Consider the following 24957-nt stretch of genomic DNA (forward strand, 5'->3'; position numbering starts at 1 on the left):
GCAAAGGGTAAGACAGTAATGAGGGGTAACAGAAGAGTCAAGAGTCAAGATGGTACAGGATCACAGAAGCCAAGAAAACAGAAAACTTCCACTAAGAATGGACAAGAGTGTCAAACGCTTATGAGAGGTCAAAGAGGATGAGAATTAAGCAAGTAGGTGAGCACTAGTACTCTCTGGGAATTTTGGCAGTAGAAGGAAGATGAGAGATGGGACAGCAGCACAAAAGGATATGACAGAAGGCATATTGTTTACCATTTGGTTTCTAAAAATCCACAGTGGATTACAAATATGGAGAATTCTGAGAAACCTTGCAAGATTTATAGATGTGATGCAGAGTTAAAAAAAAGCAGAACAAAAAGAATAAGCTATAAAAATGTAAATGAAGACATAATAAAGGATGACAAAATTCAGGCCAAATACCGCAGACAACACTGGCACCAAATTACTCAACCAGAAGCAAACCATCTTTTCTTTCTGTTAAATAGTAAAGGACAAAAGTAGCATCAACATATACTACCAATTGCTAGCCACTCTTTAAGGTAGCTTTGCTTAATTTTTAGGTAATGTGCTTTGTGGAGAATTTATGTTTAGGATTGGTTAGCTGTGATAAAACAAAAAGATATCAATGTAATTTATAACATTCATTTAAAGAAAGAGAGTACATCTCTGTGACAGCAGATGGCTAGTTAGTTTGCATGGAGGAATAAGTGCAGTGTTTAAATTAATCTTGTCTGCAGAAAAGTTATAGGTAACAGCCTTATTCAGGGGGTCCAGTTATTTATTTCCCCTATAACACAAACATCTAAAAAAGCTCAATCAAATGTAATAGATACCATGGGGATTAGAAGATAAAAGATAACATAAAGCTAGAGTAAAGTAGTGTACTTCAATACTGAAAGAAGGCAGGACAGAGAAATACAATCAGTAGCAAACCTTTCAAAATTCGTTTTTATTAAATTGACTTATGGCTTGATATCTTAGGGAGCTACCAAATTATACAGATAACTTGTAAACCAATACAACTGACAAGAACAATATTCTTACGATAAAATTTCAAGAAATGAATCTAAAGATGAATATTCTCATGGTTTCCTATTTTTAGAAAAAGTAGTACTCAAACACTTTGTGGTATAAAGTTGAACCATATGCTTGCATATTAAAAGTACACATGGTAGGCAGATAGAACTAAAGAAGATACCAGAAGATTGTCTAGCATATATATGCACAACAAAGACAGAAGGGGTTCTCAGTTTTTCTTCAATATAATCACTAGCTATAAGTGACTGCCCAGAGAAAAAACTGTTCATGATCTTCTTCCCTTCCTATCACCATTAGTTCATTTGCACAAATCTCTTCAAATGTTAAAACCCAGCACAACTCACAAACTACACATAAATCTATCCTTTCCTTGTATTTTTATATTTAAAATTATCATGTGGCATCACGCATTCGGATCCAATGTTCCTTCTCTTTTTCCCCATCTCTCCCACCCCACTCTTTCCTTTTTTCCTTTTGAATCTCATGGTCCAATCACTAATGGTGGAGGATCTTCCAGTACTGCCTGGTCAGTTCTGCCATCTGGTGGCTGAATCAAAAATAAACAACATGACACAGAAGAGGCAATTTAGATTTTTAGACAACCTAGCAAACGCTCCCCTCCCTCTGCCCCCCACAACTAATTTCAATAACTAACATATGGCACTGATACCCTAGTAAGTCTTTCAAATATCTGATGACCACAAGACCGTGAGCCAGCAGCCTGACTGCTGCTAAAAACTATATAAAAACTAAAAACAATCTTAGACTACATTAACCCAAATGCAGAATCTGAGATTAAGGGCAGTAGTAACAGTGTCACTTTCTGCTCTGTAATGGGCCACAAGTAGAATAGGCAGCCCTGGACATCACACTTTTAGGACCTACACTGGTAAACTAAAGAGAATTCAGGAAGGCTCATCCCCTTTCTTGGTCTTCTTTTTAGCATACACCACAATAGACTTAGACCTTCTTGCATAAGGAATGATCCAAGGAACTGCTTATGTTTAGCCTGTGGGGTATTTGCTTCTGGATAGTACAAATGTCAAACAAGCTGCCTCAAAAAGTAGTGAACTTCCTCCCACTGTAAGCACTTCTAACATTCCAGCTGAGGCTGGATGACCTTGTTTCAAGGATACTGTAGAAGTTATTCCTGCAATGAGAAAACAGATCTGACAAAATCCTAAAGCACCTTCTCTATCTCTAAAGGGTCTGTGATTCTATAAATAGTTCCAAATAATTTTTGTATTAATTATATAGTGAAATAAGGAATACAACTTGAGGTTTTAGCTCATCTTTGTTACAGAGCAAACACGTATCTGTTCACACCGACTGCTCAACCATCCTAAGTGACTTCCTACTGCTTACTAAATAAAATTCAAACTCCTTTCCTGGGTATTCAAAACCCTTCACAATTCTCATTCACACTTCTTTTCTGAGTTTATCTCAAATTTTCTTCCTCCATACACTCATGACTTACTACTACTGTCTGCCCTGTAAACATGAGCTGTATTCTTCTGCTTTTCCCCACAGTGTTCCCTATGACTACGAAGCCCTTTTCGTCAACCTCTTCATGCCTGGAAAGTCCTCTCCATCAGTCTCTTCAAATGTTAAAACCCAGCACAACTCAAATACTACTTCTTCCACTGAAACCATCTCTGATCCTTCTAGTAAGGTTCCCTCAGATTTATCATAGCACTTTGTTTTTTAACTCTAAAATCAAACAATATGTTTGTAAAGCATTTAGCACAGTGCCTGGCACATAGCAGATGCTTAATAAATGTTCCTTTCCCCTTTCCCTATTCCTCTAAAATGCAAGATTATATGATGAATGTATTGTAGTACAACACTGGGAGAATACTGGTGGTAAAAAGATGAGATTTTGTGGCCATGAGCAGCTTGAGTTCTCTGTAGGTGTATAAGTTTCCAAATGTAATACAGACCTATCTCCTCTATTAAATTCTAGGCTGAACTCAATGGCCATATGCAGTACCTGTTCAAGATAAATTTAGGCATGGACTAACTCATTAGGTGACCTATCCAGCTGCATGTCATAATTTGAGCAATACAGCTGTCATCCACAATGCATTTTTTTTTTCCCAGTGTGAATAGCTAGGCTGATGCTTTTAGATCAAGGAGGTCTTTTGTGTGTTGTGGACCCTTCTGGCAGTCTGGTGAAGCCTAGGAAACTTTTCTCAGGATAATGGTTATTTTTATTTTTTTTTAATTAATAGTGGTTTTTTTAAAAAATGCATAGGATTACCAAGAAAACAAATTACAATGAAAGAATTTTATACACAAATACATGTTAATATATACATATTTATACATATACATATACATGCATTATGTGTGTGTGTGTATACACATAGACACACACATTGTTGCTCATCCTTTGTTTCTGAAGAGGACTAATGACATCCAGAGGGTGATATCTTGACTCGAGTGTGAATACACACACATATATACAGATACACACAAATGTAAGCACAAGTTCATGGAGTCCTAGTTTAAGAAACCCTGCTGCAGAATGACTGACTTGCACAGAAAGCCTGGAAACATTCTAGGGTTTGATGCAATCAGCACAATGTTATCTGCAAACAGAAACATTTGTAGGACTTTCCTATAAATAAGAAATCCTGCTTCTGCTTGGACTTTGCACAAGCCATGATCCATGACACCGGCAAATATTTCTTCCTATTTTAAGTGCTGAATTTGAGAATACTTCAATGACCTACTATCTCTATGTCTGCATCTGTCATAAAATCTTGTATTCTCTTAACATAGTCATGGTAGAAATGGTTTTTTTGAAAAGAACTTAACAATGCTGAATTTTGCTCTGAGTCAAATGTTTTGTTGTAAATCAAACAGAAGGATTTTCTATTTTCTCATACAGATCAGTCAGACAATGTGTCTATAAAGATGTGACCTAGGGAAATCAATCATGAAAGGCTATTTATTCACTTCTTGTAGTTTTCACTCCCTTGATGCCTTTAAAAATTCATTCTTAAAAACTTCATAGAGATGAGAGTTGATAGGTTCTGATTTTTTTTAGTAATCTTTTCAAATTATTTTGGAATCATCTGAGCTATCATGAAAATCGATCCTTAAGTTCCCTTAAAATCTGTCACCTCCTACACACATTTCTCCTGAACTGATCTGGTCAGGCCTAAATTCTTTGTCCCTTCATTTTAGAGGTGCCACTGCCACTTCTTCAAAAGGAAGAGGGCCCTGAAATGGTGTTCCAGTATTACCAATAAGGAGATCTGAGCATCAATGATGAGACTGGATCAGAGTAAAAATGACGAAGATTTGTTTCATTTCCCATCTCTTTTGGTCCTTTCAGTTTTATCTACACAGATGTTCTTTGGTTGATCTGGCTGATCTGAGTCTCATATGCAATGCTCTTTACAGCTTTACTCTTTTCAGTGCTGGGGTGTCATTCCTACTTGTAACTTTCTGTTATCTTCTGCAATAATTTATAAATGAGATTGCAATCTAAACCGATACTGTCCTTGACTGCAATATATCTCTGTTTAGTAAGGATTCAATTCTGTTTTTAATTAATGCCAAGGCACTGGGGATATAAAGGACAAAATAAAACAGACACTAACCCAATGGAGTTTACTATTTTCTACTGGGTAGTTACAATGTATAGCCAGAAACGCAAATAGATACAAAGAAAGCTAAGGATTCTATAAGCCAGAGGTGAAGAGGGAGGGCATTCTAGGCATGGGAATAACCAATGCAATGACACTGAAGATGGAGATGGAATGTCACACACAAGGAATAATGTGGAAGGGAAAAAAATTGTAGTAATAATACTCTGTAATAGAAATACTCTACATCTTAGGCATAAATCTACCAGAAATAATTTTTATTAACTTATCATTACTCATAACTTCGGGCCAAGATGGCTGCCCAAGTCACACAGATCTATGTCAGTAAAACTCTAATGTTCAAGCCAGACTGAATAAAAGATCCAGAAATCCAATGAATACATGATATCTTCTACCTCAGAACTACAAAAAAAAGGGCAGCCAAAAGCTCATCAAAAAGCCTTATAAACCCTACAGGAGCAACATCAATCATCACAGTGCCACTAAACTCAGACAAGGACAGCCCAGGCCCAGAGGCTCCCCATTCTCTACACTAAGTCCTAAGATACCTGAAGATCTAACGGTATGATCATCAAAGATCCAGGGAGGCCTAAGCCCAGGTGGTGAAGATCAACTCGGGAATCTACAGAATTCTGAACAAGATCAAGTAGGGTTAACAATTTTCATCCAAGAGGACAGTAAGAGGAAGTACCTGGACATGACACAAAGCCCCATCTCAGGAACTAAAGCTAAATATATTAGTAAATCAAAAAAACAAAAAAAACAAAAAAAAACCACCAACCCAGATAAAAAATTATTGCAAATCTAACTCAGTAAATCTGCAAGCGGACACTCAAAAAGGGGGAAAAAATGGATTGTCCACAAGGAATTTCCACATGAATACCTAGAAGAAACAAAGCATCAAAAATGCAAAAAGAAGTCTGGAAGAAAGAAATGGAAGGAGAATAAGTATCTTGAAAAAGGCCAGCATTAAACTTTTCTCAAGAAATGAAATCCCTGAAATTAGAATGGGCAACAGACAAAACAAATCCATGATAGCAAGAAATAGAAAAAAAATCAAAAGCCTGAAAAAAATGGAAGAAAATATAAGAAATCTAATATCATAAATAAATGATTTGGAAAATACGTAAAGGGATTATTTAAGAATCACTGACAGCCCTCTCTGCAATAAAAATCATGGACTGGACACTATATTTCAAGAAATCATAAATGAAAACTGCTCGCTTCTAAAACTGCCCACATCTAAAACTGCCCTTCTTATGGACCAGTAATATTCCATTAACATTCAATACCATGATTTGTTTAGCAATTTGTTTAGGATAAAGTTAATGTTAAAAGAAACCACCAATCCTGAAACACAGAAAAGGAAAAATTCCTAACAATGGCATAGCCAAAAGCCCAGTTTCCTCAACAAAGAAAGAAGGATCATTCAAGACTTGGCAACTTCTACTAAAAATGAGAGATTTTAGAATACTATATCCCACAAGGCAAAAGAGATAGGCTATAACACTTATAACACTTACCCTGCAAAGTGAGGACCATCTGAGAGAAGGGAAAAAAAAAATGGAATAGAGGACTTTCAAGCATTTCTGATGAAAAGACCAAAGCTGAATAAGAGCTCTGAAATAGAAATCAGAGAAATCTAGATTTGATCTGGTGAAAGGTCTCTGATACTGTAGTACTCTAATCCAGGGGCTGAGAACCTGTGGCCTCTAGGCCACATCTGGCCCTCTAGGTCTTCAAGTGTGGCCTTTTGAAGGAGTCCAAACTTCACAGAACAAATCTCCTTAATAAAAGGATTTGTTTGGTAAAACTTAGAATCAGTCAAAAGACCACACCCAAAGACCTAGAAGGCCATACATGGCCTCCAGGCTACAAGTTCCCCACTAATGGAAATCCTTCAGAATGAGGAAAGAGGGTACTGTTCTTAAGTAGGTCACACCTCTAGTTCCTTCACGTAATGCCTGTAGTCCTTGCAACTGGGGAGGCTGAGACTGGTAGATAACCTGAGCAGGGGAGTCCTGAGCTGCAGCAGAGCTAAAACCAAGAAATGTCCACACTAAGTCCAACACATACAAGATGGGGAGTGCCCAGGAGCAGGGGGCCAATAGGCTGCCTAAGATGGGATGAATAGGCTCAGGCCAGATAAAAGGAGCAACAGATTAAAGCTTCCATTCTAGCAGTAATGGGTTTAGGCCCATGGGAACCTTCAGCTCTTCCAGTCTGTATAATAAAAGGAAACCCAATATCAAAAAATAAAATACAATTTTAAAAATCTAATCGCTGGAGCCTAAGGTTTTGTTCTTGACTTTTTCACATTTCTAAAAGGAAAATTCTGGAAACAACTTGTGATTACAGAGTATTTGTGTCTTAGTATTTTCAGCTGAACTAAAAGAAGGTTTTCTATATGCTTCTACAATAGTAAGTCAGTTTGGCTGGAAAACAGAATATGTAAATGGAAAACCAGATTGCAAGGGATTGTGAAGTATCTGTGTTGTAAGGAAGTAACCCAAGGCAAGAAGTATGATGTAAAGTTCATAGTCCAGATGAGAGGCTATCCTAGAATCATACAAACTGAGCACAAAGCCCCAGTATAAGTTGATCTCAGACAAACCACAACAAACCAGGCATACGTTTACTGACTGGGAGGTAAAAAATAATTGTTTTTGGAAATATTAAATTTGAGAAGCCAGCAAGACATCCTGGAAATATCAAACACGTAGCTGGAACTGTGTCCAAGTTCAGAGGAAAGGTAAAGACTCTAGGTATAGATTTGGAAGTCACTTACATCAAGGTCATAATTACTGGGAGAGAATAACAAAAAAGAGAATTAGAGATAAAGTTGGACATGAAAATAAAGGCTAGACCGTAGAAGACCTTAAATATCTAGGTAAGGAGTTTGGACTTTAACCTATAGGCAATGGGACACAATTAAGGTTTGAGCAGGTAGAGAATTTGTGTTTTAAAATTTTAACAATTTTATAATAAGTTTTAATTTATTGACCTAATATTAAATGATTTTAAATATTACTTCCCAAAATAATAAGCCATTCTTCATAATCTAAAGCAGAGGTCAATAACTCTTAGCTCTAGATATCTTATACAGACCTAAGTAACATCCATAAAACACAACAGCAAAACTATTAAAGAGAAATTATTTTGGAGTAAAAGAAAAGTGTGATGGTAGGTCTGTGAAAAAAGTCTTTACCAATTTGGGAGCATGCCACTGTCAAAGAGTGATGTAAGTAAAATAAAGGGGGGGGGGAGTGGGAAGAAAAGTGAAAAAAAAAAAAGCAATAGAAGAAGGAAAAGAAGACAGCAAAGAAAAAAAAGTCTACATGGTTGGAGGTTGGCAGATTATCACCAACCAGTTTAAATTTTTGATAATGAAGATTAGAAAAACCACTTACCAATAAGAAGACTTTTCAATCTCCTATAGTCTTCACTTACATCAAAAGCATCACCAGCAAATATCAACATGGGTTTTGTTCCCTCAGGGCACTTGCTGTTCTAATGGAGAGAATTTTTTTTTTTTAAAGTACAGACCATTCCAACTATCGGTTGACCTTTTAAGCTTCCCATCCTTCCACATGATAAATTAAGGCTTTAAAAAGTTCTTAGCTATTATAATCATTTCTGTGAATATTTGCAAAAAGAAATGTCCTCTGTCCTACTACCAGAGTTTATCCCCAGAGCTTCCTTCTTCCTGGCACCCCTACTCTTCCCTCTTTCATTCTAGATTATCTTGGACCTATCATTCTGCCTTAGCTAACTTACCTCTCATCAAGACTTCTCATCTGATCAGTCTTGGATATGAATCAGATCCTTCCTAGCCAGTTCTGTCCCACTGATGCCTACACCTGGGCATGTTATCTGTACTTTTTTTCAGTCATTTCAGTTACATCAGACTTTTCATAACCCCATTTGGAGTGTTCTTGGCTAAGATACTGGAGTGGTTTGCCATTGCCTTTTCCAGCTCAGTTTACAGATGAGGAAACTGAGGCAAACAGGGTTAAGTGACTTACCCAGGCTCACAGAGCAAGTTAAGTGTCCGAGACTGGATTTGAACTTCGATCTAACTGCAGGCCCAGCACTCTATCCACTGTGCCACCTAGCTGCCCCTTTATACTAATTTGTTTTTTACTAAAAATGAAATAAGAGCCTGTATGGATACTTAAATAACTAGAAGGACAGTCAGTGCTCATAGCTGTGCTGGGCCACTATAATAGTGAGAATGAACCACCTAAATTAATTTACAGATTTAGTGCTATAGCAAGCAAACTACAAAGGGGAACAATAAATACAGAATCTCAAAGGAAATAATGGGTAGAAAAAGTTGGAATGAAAAGGCAATTGTAATTCTAGCCTTCAAAATTATATTATAAACAACAATCATCTAAATGAGTAACATCAAACTCAAAGAGAAAGGGATCCCTTTAGATCACCCATTGACTTAGAAAACGACAAATTTACATTATCTATGTTAATTTTTATTTATTATTAAACACTTCCCAATTACATTTTAATCTCGTTCATGTGGGAGTTTGTAGGAGCCAGTGAGAGTTTGACACCTTTGATCTAAATTATTTGGTACAACTTAAAAAATAGAAAAGTAAAACAATTTAATTCAATAAATCAGTGTTCAGTAAACTCAAGTATAAGAATTACTTGGGAAAGAAATCCCTATTTGGTGCTAACGGCTGGAAAAAGTAAAAACCCATTTGACAGAAATTACATTTAGATCATAATTTTACACTACATACAACAGAAAACTCAAAATGGATAAATGACCTAAGTATGAAAGCTTATACCACACACACACAAAAAAAATTTGAAGAGAACCAGATCACAAAGTTGATGCCCATCAACTGAGGAACATTAAACAAATTGTAGTACATGAACGTAATGGAATTATGTGCTATAAGAAATGAAAACATATAGAGAAAAAACATTCAAAGACTTACATGAACTGATGCAGAGTGAAGTACCAGAGCCAAGAAAACAATATATTACAATGACCACAACAACATTAATGTAAAGTACCACCACATAACATTCAAAAATGAATGTTGCCCAATTGCCAGGCACTGTACTAAGTACTCAGGATACAAAGAAAGATGAAAATATTCTGTGCCCTCAAGAAGCTCACAATCTAAGCAAGGAGGACAGTGTCGCTACTAGTGGTAGTTAAAAAAAATTAATTAGACAATTTCAATTGTATTAAACTGAAAAACTTTTGCAAAAACAAAATCAAAACAACTAGGATAAGAAGGTACACAGGGAAAAAAATCTTTGCATCAGATATATGATAGAAGAATCATTCCCTAACTAATAAGTGATCAAAGGATATGAATGAAGTTTTCAAAGAAAAATGTCAACTGTTAACACATGAAACACTAATAATAGGAGAAATCCGGATGAAAATAATTCTGAGCTTTCATTCAGCACCCAGCACACTGGTGAAGATGAGCCCCCCCCCACCCCTGCGCCCAAAGTGTTAAAGACAGGCATACTAATACAGTGTTGTAGAACTGTAAACTGGTTCAACTATTCTGGAAAGCAACTTGGAATTATGTGAAAAGAGGGTCTAACATGTCCCTATGCCTAGAAGTGGAGATCCAACTAATAGGCATAGACTCCAAGGAAGTCAATAAGAAAAAGAAAGACCAAGATCCGCATACATCAAAATATTTATAGTATTTCATTTAGTGGAAAGTAAAGCTCTAGAAACAAAGTCGATGGACACTGACTGAGAACAGCTAAACAAATTGTGGCACACAGATGTAATGGAATATTTCTGTGCCATAAGAAAAATGAAGATAAAGAATATTGAGAAGCATGAGAAGACGTCTATGATACAAAGTAAAGTAAGCAGAACTAGGAAAAGAATATACACAATGACTATAATAATGAAGAGGGCAGTGTGAAGCTAAGATCTTGTAGTTCATTCTGTCTCTGCCAAGCACTCCCAGACTAATTTTTGAGCATCAGGATGACTAGTCAGCCTCTCCCTAGCTCTTCTGCTCCTTGCTCATTTGGGGAATCTGACCTCTTTCCTTGATCAGACCTGCACAACATATAGCCCACATGGCCCACCAAAGCAGCCCACATGCGGGATGTTGTGCAGAACTCTTCTACATCCTCTGCATTTTCCATGGGCCACCCAAAATCCTTTGGCAGGCCATATGTTGTACAGGCCTGCCCTAGATCCTCAATGACAACCATCAGTTCTGTATATTTGCTTTGGGGTACATCACTACTCCTTGTACCTTGGGCTAGATCCATAATAAAAGGTCAACTGCTGGTACTAGGTGGAATGCTGTCATGATGAAGGAAAGAGAAACACCTTAACAAAGGCATGATAGTTTCAGCAAATTATTTAGGTGCCACACCTGTATTGGAATATTTATAAAAGGTTAATTAATTCTACTGGGGTTATATAGGAGTTAAATGAGGGAAAGTATAGTCTGAGTAGCCGCTAAGTAGCTTGGTACAATGGAAAAAGTACTATTATTATCTCTGAATGTTTAAGGTTCAAGTCCTAACCCTGACACAGAGACCATGTAGTCGTCAGTCTTTCTGTGCCCAATTCCTCACAAGATGCTTTGAAAAAAGTGTTTCATAAGCCTTAAAGTAGTATACAAGAAAGGCTGCAGTGATAATACAATTATTATTTTATATTATAATTATATAGCATTAATTTATTATTAATTATTTATTAATAATTATATTATAATTATAAAGAATTTCAGGTGAAAGGAATTATTACATAAATGAAGTAGCCCCTGCTAAGCAAGAAATATGACTGCTAATCAAAATTATTTTGTATACAAATAGAAGTTATGCAATCATAGCAGTTCTATGATCTATTTGGGTCAGGTTCAAGTGAGAAAAAACAAGTAACAGTTAAATGACTAAAAATTAACTGGGGCAGTAAAGTAGAAATATTTACAAGCTGCAGACCTCTTCTGAGAAGTCAAACAACTAGAGCTAAGCTGACTTGGCAAGAAGGGCCTCTCTCAACCCAGAAAATAAGTAGAGAAGTCTCACTTCATTAACTTCTTGCTGGACTTGTAAGCATTAGGTCATAGTCTAATCAGAAGGCTTCATTCAGGGTGAACTACCCTGATAAGGAGAGGCAGGCTCCCAATATCCAATAGAGAAGTCAAGAATACTTATTAAAACTGAACATTTTTCAAAACTTTTATTTGGTAATGTCTGGGGGTTTTGTGATGTTTTTCGAATACATTCTGCTGCTTGGGAGCTGGTAGGCCTGTATAAGCCACTAATCATAATCAGCATCTGGAAGAGAAACTATGAAGTGCCATTCATGGCCTTCTGAATTATCACAACTAAACTAAGTAGGGCGTAAATCTCTCTCCCACCCATCCCCTGGTTTCTATTGCAGCACAACTGACCACAACACTAGTCCAGGTCTCCATTCTCACCTACCTGGACTGGTTCCACACTCTGCCCATTCTGATCCATCCTTCACATTACTGCCATATTTATTTTAGGATCACAGACTTAGAGGTAGAAGGTACTTTTGAGGTTAGAGAGCCCAATCTGAAGATCACATAACTCTACAGCCAAATCTTCCTAACTCCTAGTCCAGCATTCTCTACACTTCTTCCTGATACACAGATCTGGTCCTGCCACAAACCTACTCAAAACCTCTCACAGCTCCCTACTCAGTAACTCCTTAATCTGGCACTGAAACCCCCAAAGAGCCAACAAGAACAACAAGAGAAGATTAATATTTACACAGAACTGATCATGCGTCGGGCGCTGCGCTAAGCCCTGTACAACTTTTGTTTCCATTTAATCCTCACTACCCTAAGAGGTAGGTGCTGTTATTATCCTCATTTTACAGTGAAGAAAACTGAGGCATACAGATGTTAAGTGACTTGCCCAAGGTCACACAGCTACCAAGTGTCTGAGGCTGCATCTGAACTCAGATCTTCCTAACTCCAGGACTGGTACTCTACCCAACAGAGCACGGAGCTGCCACATCACACACAACTCCCTCCTCATAATAAAGTCCAACTCAAATACTACTTCCTGCATAGTCTTCACTGTGGCCTCATCATGCTCATCCCTGACAGGAGAAAAGAATGGTTTTTCTCCTTTAGACTTCAAAGCTGCTTCCTTCGCCCTTCATCCATGTACTTTTGGTACGGATGTATGATTTTTCCAATGTGGGGAGCTACTGTCTATAACTTCTAGAATTATCTAAGGGCACTGAGAATGTAAATGATATGTCACAGAACCAAAATGTGTCTGTGGCAGGACTTGAGCCCAAACTTTCCTGCTTTTCATAAGACTAGCATTTAAACAGCACTAGTTTCTAAAGGCTTTACATGTTGTCTTCTTGATCCTCTCCAGTGAGCCTCACACTGTCACTGTTTGATTTTGTACTGTAGTTTTATTTTTAATGTGACAAGTCTTTTGTATCGCACCCCTCAGCACCTAGCTTTGTCCTCTGTACACAGTACAGACTTAAATATTCAACTTAATTTGATGAATCATTAGCAAAAATAAGCAAGATCCCAGATCTCTACTCAGTGCTGGCACAAGGCCCTATGAACTTAAAGAGTCCAGATTAACTCTCAAACCATGAATGCTTTACAAAATATCCCCTCATTCACCTTATAGGCACCTCAAACCCTAACATATTTTGAAAAACATCAAATTTTATTAAGCATACCTTATACTATATTTAAATTCATTTATAACAGAAGTGAGAAATACTGACATATTGTTGGTGTTGGTATTCAGTCGTTTTCAGTTGTGTCTGACTCTTCGTGATCTCATCCTGGCAAAGATACTGGAGTGGTTTACCATTTCCTCCTCCAGCTCATTTTACAGAAGAGGAACTGAGGCAAACAGGATAAATGACTTACCTGGGATCACACAGCTAGTAAGTGTCTGAGGTCGGATCGGAACTCATAAACATGAGTCTTTCTGATTCCAAGCCCTGTGCTCTACCCACTGCACCTCCTAGCTACCCCAAATACAGATAAAGTAGTACTTATGTTCTTCAACACTACTGCTTCAGAAGAAGCAAAATTTCTTTCCCATTTGCAAAATGGTTCCTCTCCTCAATCTGGACTGTTTGAAAATGGCATCTCTTGAATGGAGGAACTTATGACCAAACAAGAGATCAAGAGATGGAGAACATTATGAAATGCAAAATGGATAATTTTGATTACATTAAATTGAAAAGTTTTTGCAGAAACAAAGCCAAGACAAGCAAGATTAGGAGGGAAGCAGAAAACTGGGAAAGAATTTTTACAACTAGTGTCTCTGATAAAGGCCTCATTTCTAAAATATATAGAGAAACTGAGTCAAATTTACAAGAGTACAAGTCATTCCCAATTAATAAATGGTCAAAGGATATGAACAGGCAGTTTTCAGAGGAAGAAATTAAAACTATCTATAGTCATATGAAAAAATGCTCTCAGTCACTATTGATTAGAGAGATGCAAATCAAAACAACTCTGAGGTGCCATATCACATCTATCAGATTGGCTAACATGACAAAATAGAAAAATGATAAATGTTGGAGAAGATGTGGGAAAGTTGGAGCACTAATTCATTGTTGGTGGAGCTGTGAATTGATCCAACCATTCTGGAGAGAGATTTGGAACTATGCCCAAAGGGCTATAAAAATGTGCATACCCTTTGACCCAGCAATATTGCTTCTAGGGCTGTATCCCAAAGAGATCATAAAAATGGGAAAAGGACCCACATGTACAAAAATATTTATAGCAGCTCTTTCTGTGGTGGCCAAGAAGTGGAATTCGAGGGGATGCCCTTCAATTGGGGGATGTCTGAACAAGTTGTGGTAGATGAATGTCATACTACTGTGCTAGAAGAAATGATGAGCAGGAAGACTTCAGGAAAACCTGGAAAGACATATATGAACTGATGCTGAGTGAAGTGAGCAGAACCAGAACATGGTATACAGTAACAGCCACATTGTGCAAGGAGTGATTTTTTTTTTCTCAGCAATGCAAGGAACTAAAACTTTTCCAGAGGGCTCATGATGGAAAATGCCATCATCCACATGCAGAGAAAGAACTATGGAGTCGGAATGCTGAGTGAAGCAGACTCTCTTCTCTTTTGTTTTATTTTCTTTCTCATGGTTTCTCCCATTCATTATAATTAGAATGATATAATAATTTAATAATTATAAATATGCAACGTGACTAATGTGAAAATGTGTTTAACAGGAATGTATGTGTAGGGCCCATACCAGATTGCATGCCATCTTAGGGCGGGCAGGGGGAGGGAAGGGGAAAAAATTTAAAACTTATGGAAATGAATGTTGAAAACTGAAAATAAATAAATATAAAAAAAGAAAAAAAAAGAAAATGGCACCTCTTAGTGCTCTAGGAAATTGTGACAGGTGAAATCTAAAATAACCAAGGAAACAAAGGTTTGGGCTTCTAAGTATATCAATTTATTAAGCATTGCATGCCAATTGCATAACAAATCAGGACCAGGCCTCCTCAGCTTGTCAATGGACTCTGAATACAGGGGTAAACAGATTTTTATGCACTAAAAGGAAACAACTACCAGGATATAAACCAGAATACAAGATCAGGTAATCTGATTTCTAATTGGAGGAAAGATTAGGGGCTTTCCGAGTTGGGAGGGGGAAAACGTGCAATTTCCTGAAATCAGAAAAAGAGGTGTCCCACTCTCCCCCAAGGGTCTGTATTCAATCAAAGGAACAAGGAAACTGATTGGCCAACACAGGGCCAATTTTCAGATAAGACACATGAGTTGCTTGAGATAACTAACTATGAACAAACTCCTTGCATCAACCTTCAGACCTGAACTTGGTTTCCAGTCAGCATAACCTAGGTCCTTAGTTAAGGGTCTCTAAGCAACAGCTTCCCAGTCACACAGGGCTAGGTTCAAACAATGCAATAAAGTTTTTTTTCACAAGACAGAAACTGGATTAGACCCATAATTGAACAGGAAGGGAAATGAGCTAAATCCAGAATTGAAAGATGGAGTCAGTCTGATTCACACAATTCTCACAATTCCCTCAGCAACTCTCTAAGACTCTAAGGTACAGAGAGGTAATGCCTGGCATTGTTAAGAGAAAACTTCCTCATCTGAGGCATTCCCTCTACCAATGAAATCACAGGTCTAATTCCAATCCCTATCCCTTGAAAATGGCATATCCTGGACAAGAGCTTTATGGAGGTGAATCAATCAAACCTGCAGCTAGTCTTGTCTACCTCTATTCCCTTCCTTTGATAGGTAACAGTATCCATGTTAAGGAAATACTTAAGTATTAAGAAAGTATTTAAGTATAAATTCCATTTAAGAAAGCCAAATAGAAGTCTGATGCTGCTTTAGGCAAAATTTTTGAATATATAATTTTATTTATCAGCACAATATTTCACTTATCAACACATCTTTATTATATAGGGAAGCATACAACAGTATGCTTTTTAAAAAACATATGATGAAAGAGCTAAGGTAAAAAGCTGCCCAAGGGCACCAAGAGAAACAGAAGCAGAAATGGAATGTAATTTTCAGGATTCTCCACTAGATATCTTAGCTGTATGTATTCAAGCAAATGAAACAAACAAAAATCTCTTCCTGCCTTGGTTTCCCCATTTATGAAAACCTATACAAGGAACTGAGACATCTACATGGAGTGAAAGCTATTCTCCAAAAGATAAATAATCAAAGAACATAACAGTTTTGAAAACTGACAAAATATGATCAGTAGTTATATGAAAAATCTTCCAAAGCACTAATAAGAAAAATACAAATCAGAAAACTTGTGAGGTCCTACCTCAGACTTTGAAATCACTAACATTTATAGTCTTTCAATTCTTAATATCCTACGATTCTATAATTATGTAGATATACCCATCTCTTATACCTTACAGTACATTAACAGAAAATAAAGAGCCTTTCTAGTCAGTTCAGTTTATAAAACTGTAATGTAACTATTCACCAGAGGATGTCACTAGAGCACATCAATGTTATAAAAGGAATTTTTAAAAATCATCTTACCTTAATATCTTTAAGTGAGACAAACTTTTCAATACCTAACTCAATCATATCCAGGATGTGATAATCATACATACGACCTAAAAAAGCAATACACAAAGTTTCTACTTAAACATTCATTCCATACACAGACTTTTGTATACACCAACTGGTATGCATGTTCAAGGTATCCAATGCCACCAGCCTTTTCTCCCACCTTCATTCCTGAATAACAAATTGTCTCTTACTTAAACTGTAATTTATCTCCTCTGTTTAGTTTATGAGTTATGGTATGTGGACAAACTTGCTAAATAACAGGCTAGAAGGATTTTTAAAAGAATTATATCATTGACTTAGCATTTTAGGTGTCTTCATTTTTGAAAACCATTTTATCACATATCATATCACTCTTTTAAAAACCATATATACCTGAAAAACATACATACCTACTATATTAGAAAATATAAGGGAGATATGCCCATTTTATACACGAAAACTGGAAGCAAAGGATTATATGATTATATTTAATGGCATACAGAATTATCTTTAGAATACACTATCTATTCCTAAATCCAGAACCTCAGAATACAACCCGAAAGATAGGTTTCATTCAGTGGTGATCATTCTTACATTCAGGTGAATCTTACCTACTATGAGATTATTTGGTCGCTTCTTATTATGAGACCCAAACATGAATAAGGAGCAGTCTGACTTCTTTGAAAAAAATTCCTATGAAGCCAAAAAAAGGGAAAATTTTAAAGTATATACATAACAAAATCATTGCAACTAGAATAAAAGAGAAACTACAGATAGTGGGAAAAGTATGCATTAAGTAGCTCTGATTAAAGGCTGACAACTAAAATCAACAGGCAAATGAAGACACATACACAATAAAACTAAGAACTATTCTCCAATAGATAAGTGGGCTAGATAAACAGTCAAAATATATGAAGTTGTTCAAAAGACAAAATATGACCTATCAGCAACCATATGAAAGAACGTTCCTAATCACTAATAAGAGAAATACAAGCCAATAAACTTTGAGTTTAACCTCATACCCAAATTGGCAAAGACTGAAACAGTCAATGTTTGAGAGGTTGTGGGCAGACAGGCACAAGCTGTTATTAGAACTATAAACTGGCTCTGGAAAATAATAAAGAATTTACTGAAAAAACTTTAAGCTATTCATACCCTATAACTTAGCCATCTCACTACTGGATATATGCACCAAAAAAGTTAATTACAAAAAGAAAGGAAGCATATAAAACAAAATATTTACAGTAGCACTTTTCTTTTTAATTGAAACACAATAGCATGGGAACTAAAGCAGATGCCCATTAACTGCAGAATGGCTAAAGACACTGACACACAAATGCTACAGAAGCCTCAAGAACAGATGCAGATTAAAGAAAGTAGAATCAGAACAATATACAAAATGATACTAAACAGTGAATGAAGAGAAGACTAAGAAGCAACAGAATTCAGATCAAATGCATTGACCAGTGATGTTTCCAGAAGGCTGATTTTGGAACACACTTTCTTCTTGGCAGAGGGGTAGTGGCCTTTGGGTATGAAACGTTACATACTATCAATCATCATCACTTTATCTGACAGTCTGGTTTAACTTTAGAAAATAATGAGGGCACTATAAACACAATGAATCAATAAAACATCTCAAGATAAAACCAAAGAAAAGGCTATTAAAAGCAGAAATTGATGTTTTTTGTTTTGCTATCATAGTCATTCCAGAGTATACCCCTCTCTTCATCACATCTAACAGCAAAGCAATATTCCTCACACACCTACCTCCTCGTTTCTATAGGACCAAGAAACTGTTATAATCACAGCACTCGGCTGTAGAACATCACTTTAGACAATACACACACACACACACATATGTACACACGTAAGGACTCTGTGTTTCAGGCGCTCTGGACTCACTTTCCACTTCAAAACTTTGGGTTCCAGGTCCTTCTTGTCCTGCTCCCCCAAATTCCTTTCTGCCTCATTTTCCATCATGCTTGAGGGGGCCATACTATCATCCTCATGGTGGCAAAGCTCACTTTGGCCCCTTATCAAGAACCATTTGCACTTGAACACTAAGCTCTCCCACTGCACCTGGTTCAGGGAGAGTTTCTTCCTATTGGTTTATGATTAATTTCCTTTTCTAAATGTGATGTCAATAACAATTATAAATACTATATAAAGCACTCCCCAAAAAGGATTAATATGGGAGCTAAATATATTTCTCATGAACCCCAACCGTTCAGTGCCTCATGGTGATGAGGGTATCAATGTGGACTTTTGAAGGCTAACCCAGCAGAGTACAAGGTTTGGAGTTCCTATCAAGATAGAAAGGGTTTCTTCCACTATGGACTTGGTGATATACTACATCTGTCATCTGAATACCAGCTTTGTGGTGCCTGATGAGACTTTTCATAACGTTGGCTGCATGGTAATGGATTTTTCAGCTGTAGAAACTACCAAGAACTACCCAGTAAGTCACCTAAGAGTTGCAATGTGTATCACTGAATGAAGTGTTGACAGCAGGTGTCAAAAACGTGGCCCATGAAACCCACACCACTCCCCAGTGTGGGTTGAATCAGATTAAAATGTAATTGGGAAATATTTAACAAAAGAAATAAAACTACAATAGAAAACAATGTTAATACATGGTTTATTAAGTCAATATGTTACCCAAAGGGATCTTTAGGTACAGTTTGGTGGCCCCCATTTCTGAGTCTGACACCACTGGTCTAGGGTGATGAACTCTCAGATCGTTTAAGTAAATGAAGTAAACAGATTTTCTCCAAAACAGACTACTATCTGTTCTAAACAGTCTATATTTTCATATGTAGCATGATTTATAATTCCCCTAACCACAAATGATGGTGTACTACACTCAGCTATCCCAACAACTGCATCAGACTCTAATATATTAGAGAAGCTGCTTTATACTTACCAGTGATGTCTGGTCCTCAAAAGGTCTGGTAATGTTTTTTCTAAGGATATAAAAATAAATTATCAAAAATAGTAATGTTATATTTTATGCACTTTATTTTTCAACAATGACAGTCAAAATTTATAACAAATGAAATACAGTATATTGAATGTATTCCCAATAATGTATTATTGAGGTAAAAGGTAAGATGTGTGTGACTTACTGTGTATTACCAGACTCCCCTCCTAAAAGATATTACTAATTTATAATTCTTCCAGCCATACAGACTGTATGTTTCTCAACAACCCTGTCAGAATTGTTTTGTCCGTTTTAATTATTCTCCCCTAGTTTAAAGGATGTAAACTGATACCTCAAGTTACTTAATCAGTAAGTTTAAACATTTGCTCAAGAGAGAGCTTATAACATATGCATCCTCTTTCTTGTTTGTTTGCCTATACATTTTTACCATTTATCTAATGCAGGCCTGCACAACATATGGCCCACAGGCCGCAAGTGGCCCAGGAAAGGATTTTGGGCAGCCTGCAAAAAATGTAGAGGATGTAAAACAGGCCTGCACAACATACAGGCCCTATGTTGTGCAGGCCTGATTTAATGGTATCTGGGTGATTCCTTTGAATATACAGTTTAGTTTTTAAGTTTTTATCTATTAAGTTTATGGCATGTATTCTCCTTAAGCTTTATACAGTTTTGTTATGCAGAACTTAAATGTTGTGCAAAGTCATACACTACATCTCATCATTAACTCTAATAGTTTAAAATCATTATCAATTGTGAGGAGCTAAAAAATTGTATACCATTGCCTTTTCTTCTTTTTATAGTTTGCTTTCTTATGCTTAATTATAAAAGCTCTAATATTATTTATAAGCAATTTCACCTGTAGCATCATCTTACCATATGGAAAGACAGGTTGAATTATTATTCCTTTCTCCCCCTATGCCATCACTGTACTTAGAGGATATGCAAACTGTTTTGTTCCAAACAATTCAACTCAATACAACAAATATGTATCAAGTGACAACCATCTCCTCTTGTTGTCTCATCTCTATCCTCCTTAACCCTACCCCACCCATGTCCCAATCCAACCTTGCCTATCACCTTCCCTCCCTTCCATTGCGCCCTCTAGAATTTTCATTCTATAGAGAACAAACTCCTCTTCATCCTGGACCTCACTTACAATCCTTCCTATCTATTAATCTTCAGTGAGACCTAGTTCCTCTGACAACACCATAGCTCCTGCTATATTCTGTAGCAATGGCTGTATTTTCTCTCCCAATACCTGTTTCACACTGGAGGGTGAGTCAGAATACTCCCTGCTCCCCAATGTTAGTGCCAGACTCCCCCTTTACCTCCTTCAGTCAGCAACCTCTTCCTCTTCTGAAGCCCACTCAATCAAAATTTTCTACCCAATCCAAATCATAGTGACTGTAGCACACCTACCCCTAGGTCACTGTCTCTCCTGGCTCATTATCTTTCTCTCCTCCCCAACTCCTGCCCTTTTACTAGAGGGCCTTTAACATCCACATAGATGTTCCCTCAAACCCACCTCATTTCCCAATTCCTCAGGTACCTTAAATTCTATGATCTACTCCTTTACTTCACTTCAGACATATCTAGGACAAACACACTGCATCTCACCATTACCCACAAGTCTTCCACTTCCTTAATTAGAAACTGTGACATTCCCCTGTGCGACCATAACAGCTCTCTTTCCACTTCTCCTTATGCCTCACTCCTCCTAAATTTATTCACCCACCACATCTCCAATCTCTTGATTTCCTCCTTCCCCTCAAGAATGTACTCAGGTCATTTTAGGCAACTAGATGACTCAGGAGAAAGAACAGTGGGCTTGGTGTCAACCTCAGACTCCAGCTGTGTGATCTTTTTTGGGAAATGTTAAAAGCCTCTATTGTACTGGTAGGTTCTTAAATTGAGCATCAGGCTTTACCTTCTAAAAGCTATTTACTACTTTCCTATGAGGTTTGTGAGAGCAGATAAAACGTCTGCCTACGGACAAAGTGTTTTTGTTTTTAATTTTTGTAAAGTAACTTCCAGTGGAGAATATAATGAATTACAAAAACTGAACTCATTATCTCTTTCCCTAAAACCTACCTGCTTCCAGACTTCCCTATTTCTGCCAAAAGCAAAGGCAGCATGCTTTCATTCTTTCCAGGTTCATAACGCTGACATGAATCTTAATGCCCCACTTACCCTCACCCCACAGACCCAATCATTTGCTAAATCTTGTTCTTTCCACCTTCATATCTTCTGCCTCTGAATAGTTCTCCTCACTTACACAGCTACCACTCTAGTTTGGGCCCTCATCACTTCTTGCCTAGATTACTGCATTACTGCATGGTCACTACGCCAATCTATCCAACACATGGCTACCAAAGTCATTTTTCCTGAATCTCCTATTTCATCAAATTCTGTGGCTTCCTTCTGCCTTTAGGATAAAATAAGTATGAACTTCTCTACTGGCTCTTAAAGTCCTTTATGATCTGGCCCCACTCTATCCTTCTAGCCTCACTGGACATTACTCCCCCTTTAACACTCTATTATCCAGCCAGCCAGCCTTCTCTCAGCTTTTCACTCAGGGCACTCCATCTCCCACCTCCTTGCCTTTGTACATATGACTGGAACCCAGTTCCTCCTCACCTTTACCCCTGAGTCCCTTTCTTCCTTTAAGCAGCAGCTAAAGAGCCATCTTTTGCATAAAGCCTTTCTTTGATTGCTGCCAACTCCCAAACTATCTTGTGTTTAATGACTTTGTGTATATTTTTGTCTTTATTCATTTTACAATAATAATAACAATATTAGCTAGCATTTATACTAGTTTTAGGGCTTACAAAGCACTTCCACAAATATTTCATCTTATTCTTGCAAGAAATCTGAGAGAGGGGTACTGTTATTAACCTCATTTTATAAGTGAAGAAACTGAAGCAGACAGTGGTTAAATGACTTGCCTAGGGTAACTGAGCTAGGAAGTATCTGAGGCTTGCTTTGAACTTGTCTACCTGACTCTAGGTCAAGGACTCTATCCACTGTGCATCTAGCTATATATTTAAAATATGTCTTCGTTGTCATCCCCATTAGAGTGCAAATTCTTTACAATTAAGGAGTTGATTCATAATTTTTATTTGTATTCCCAATATTTAGCACAGTACAGGAAGTATATGTAGACACCTGATAAATACTTAAGTGATTGATAAAATGTGCAAGGTGTTAAGGATAGACAAGTTACTGCCCTCAAGGAGCATACATTTTACTGAGGAGCTAGAGTATTAACCAAAAGGTAATAACCATTTCCCGGTCTTCTTTTTTCAAGCTATGTAGCTATTAAATTCCAATTTTTCTTACAGATATCATCTAAGTCTCGTATTTCATATTACACCCACAGTTGTCAGACATTTTTAACATTATAAGATTCAATTCCATGCGGGCAAGAGCTATGTCCTCTTAAATCTTTGTAACTCTCTCTCAGTACCCAGCCCAAAGCAGGTGCTTAATAAGCAGCTGCTTCTTTCATTCTCTATTTAACTTGTAAAGAAGTTGAAAAGAAATAAAAGTTAACACAGTGAGAGTGGTCCTTATACAAAGGGATGAAGAAAAAGAATAGGCCTGTAGTGCAGGGAGTGAGCTAAAGTGATTCCAGGGAATAGAGGCTAAGATGAAGGAAAAAAAGGAATGCAGAATACAGGATTAGAATGGCAGAGGGAAGGATTTGTGAGTATAAGAAAGGGAAAAAAAATTAATGAACGTGAAAGGAAAAATTAAAAATGGAGCTGTTATGAGGATAAATATGTAGATCATGTAGAGAAAAAAAAAACCTCACAAGCAGCTTATTTGGCCAGATCTATATCCATTAAAATGTTTTGTTTTTTTAATTTGATCTGTCTTCAAAAAAATAGTGCTTCTTATCCTCAAACTCTTACTTTTTCCATCAGGCTACTGGTACACTCTATCAGATACCAAACTGTATACTTGGTTTTAAAAAACATTAAAACATTACTTACTTTTTATATAAAACACTATAAGGTTTCTTCAAAGCATACTGCAAAAGAGAATTTAAGAGTCATGAAAACACCAAAATGATCTGAAATCTCAGCTAAAATTAAATTATTATAGTATTTATTGTTCAAGATTACTCCCATCCTTAGAGCACTAAGACCAGACAAACACTGCATCCATATTTCTTTCACTTGTCATTTCTGCGATGTCATAATTTTTCAGACATCATCCTTCATATCACTTTGAAGTTCCCCTCACTCAGGTTTCAATATTCTTCATCCACCCGGTATAAATATGCCCTTTTACTTCTTGAAAGTGAAGCCTTACTCTAACAAGGTATTTTAAATTAAAGAGCCAAGTTGAAAACTTTCTCAATTATTTTCAGTAAGTACTTTCAGTAATTACAGAAATAAAGTTTTAGGTTTTTAAAATGCACTCACCATATCTCTGAGTACTTGAGTAATTGTTGTATTTGCATTTCCTCCTTTAATAAGCATGGCATTTTTAACATTTTCATTGAGTTTAGGCTCTCTCTTCTCAAGGAATCTCTTCGCCCGTTTTGTTTTGGGCTTTCTGTACAAAGAAATTTGACAGTTTAGAAATTGCACTTGAATGTAAGCACCATTTTTCACATTTAGGTCAAAATAATCATCTAAATAATGGTATGCTCTTTCAAAATTACATGAAAGTTAAAATATATGCTTCCACTAAGATAGTTACTAATCATGAATTACATTCATTTGAAAAAAATGTTTTCAAGGGAAATCAACTCTTATAAAATTGTGAAGGAGACAAATTCTCCACTCAAATCCTACCATGATGATACACTGTGGAGTGGATATGCCCCAAGCCATCAAAGTCTATGAGGTAGACCGTTCAAGATATGGGAGACAGGGCAAAAATATAGAAACAGAAGATGAAGTGCAATATATGAAAACGAAAAAGTGAGAAAACCACCTTGGCTGGTTCTCATGAATATGAGAAAGGAATAATGTATAACGAGGCTGGAAAGATAGGCTGGGGCCAGGTCCTCTCACTCCAAATACAGCACTCATCCCATGGTACCACACACTGTCTCTTTTTAATAGACACAAGTAGAGCAACAAGGGAATGATGTAGGCATACTTTGCCTAGATTTTGGGAAGCACTGACAAACTTTCTGAGCCTATTCTTGCAGACAAGATGGAAAAAAAGTATGGACTACACATGAGTACACTTAGGTAGAGTCAGAACTAGGTTGAATGGCCAGACCCAGAATTAATTACTCAGTTCAACAAACATCTATTAATTGTCAAAATGGACTATGTGAAA

At 36.9% G+C, this 24957-nt stretch overlaps 1 protein-coding gene across 1 annotated transcript in view; it reads right to left on the reverse strand.

Annotated features, from left to right (window-relative positions):
* RPF2 (ribosome production factor 2 homolog) overlaps window positions 1-24957 on the reverse strand; it is a 40378-nt gene that overhangs the window by 13738 nt on the left and 1683 nt on the right. Inside the window, exons 2-7 of the mRNA XM_036765848.1 lie at window positions 24087-24219; window positions 23652-23689; window positions 19639-19678; window positions 17324-17405; window positions 16701-16777; window positions 8066-8165 (exon numbers count right to left, since the gene is read on the reverse strand). Of these exons, the coding sequence (XP_036621743.1) occupies window positions 8066-8165; window positions 16701-16777; window positions 17324-17405; window positions 19639-19678; window positions 23652-23689; window positions 24087-24219 (470 nt within the window). The remainder of the gene's footprint in view (window positions 1-8065; window positions 8166-16700; window positions 16778-17323; window positions 17406-19638; window positions 19679-23651; window positions 23690-24086; window positions 24220-24957) is intronic.

Source organism: Trichosurus vulpecula, chromosome 7 (assembly GCF_011100635.1).
Source record: "Trichosurus vulpecula isolate mTriVul1 chromosome 7, mTriVul1.pri, whole genome shotgun sequence".
Taxonomy (NCBI): Eukaryota; Metazoa; Chordata; class Mammalia; order Diprotodontia; family Phalangeridae; genus Trichosurus; species Trichosurus vulpecula.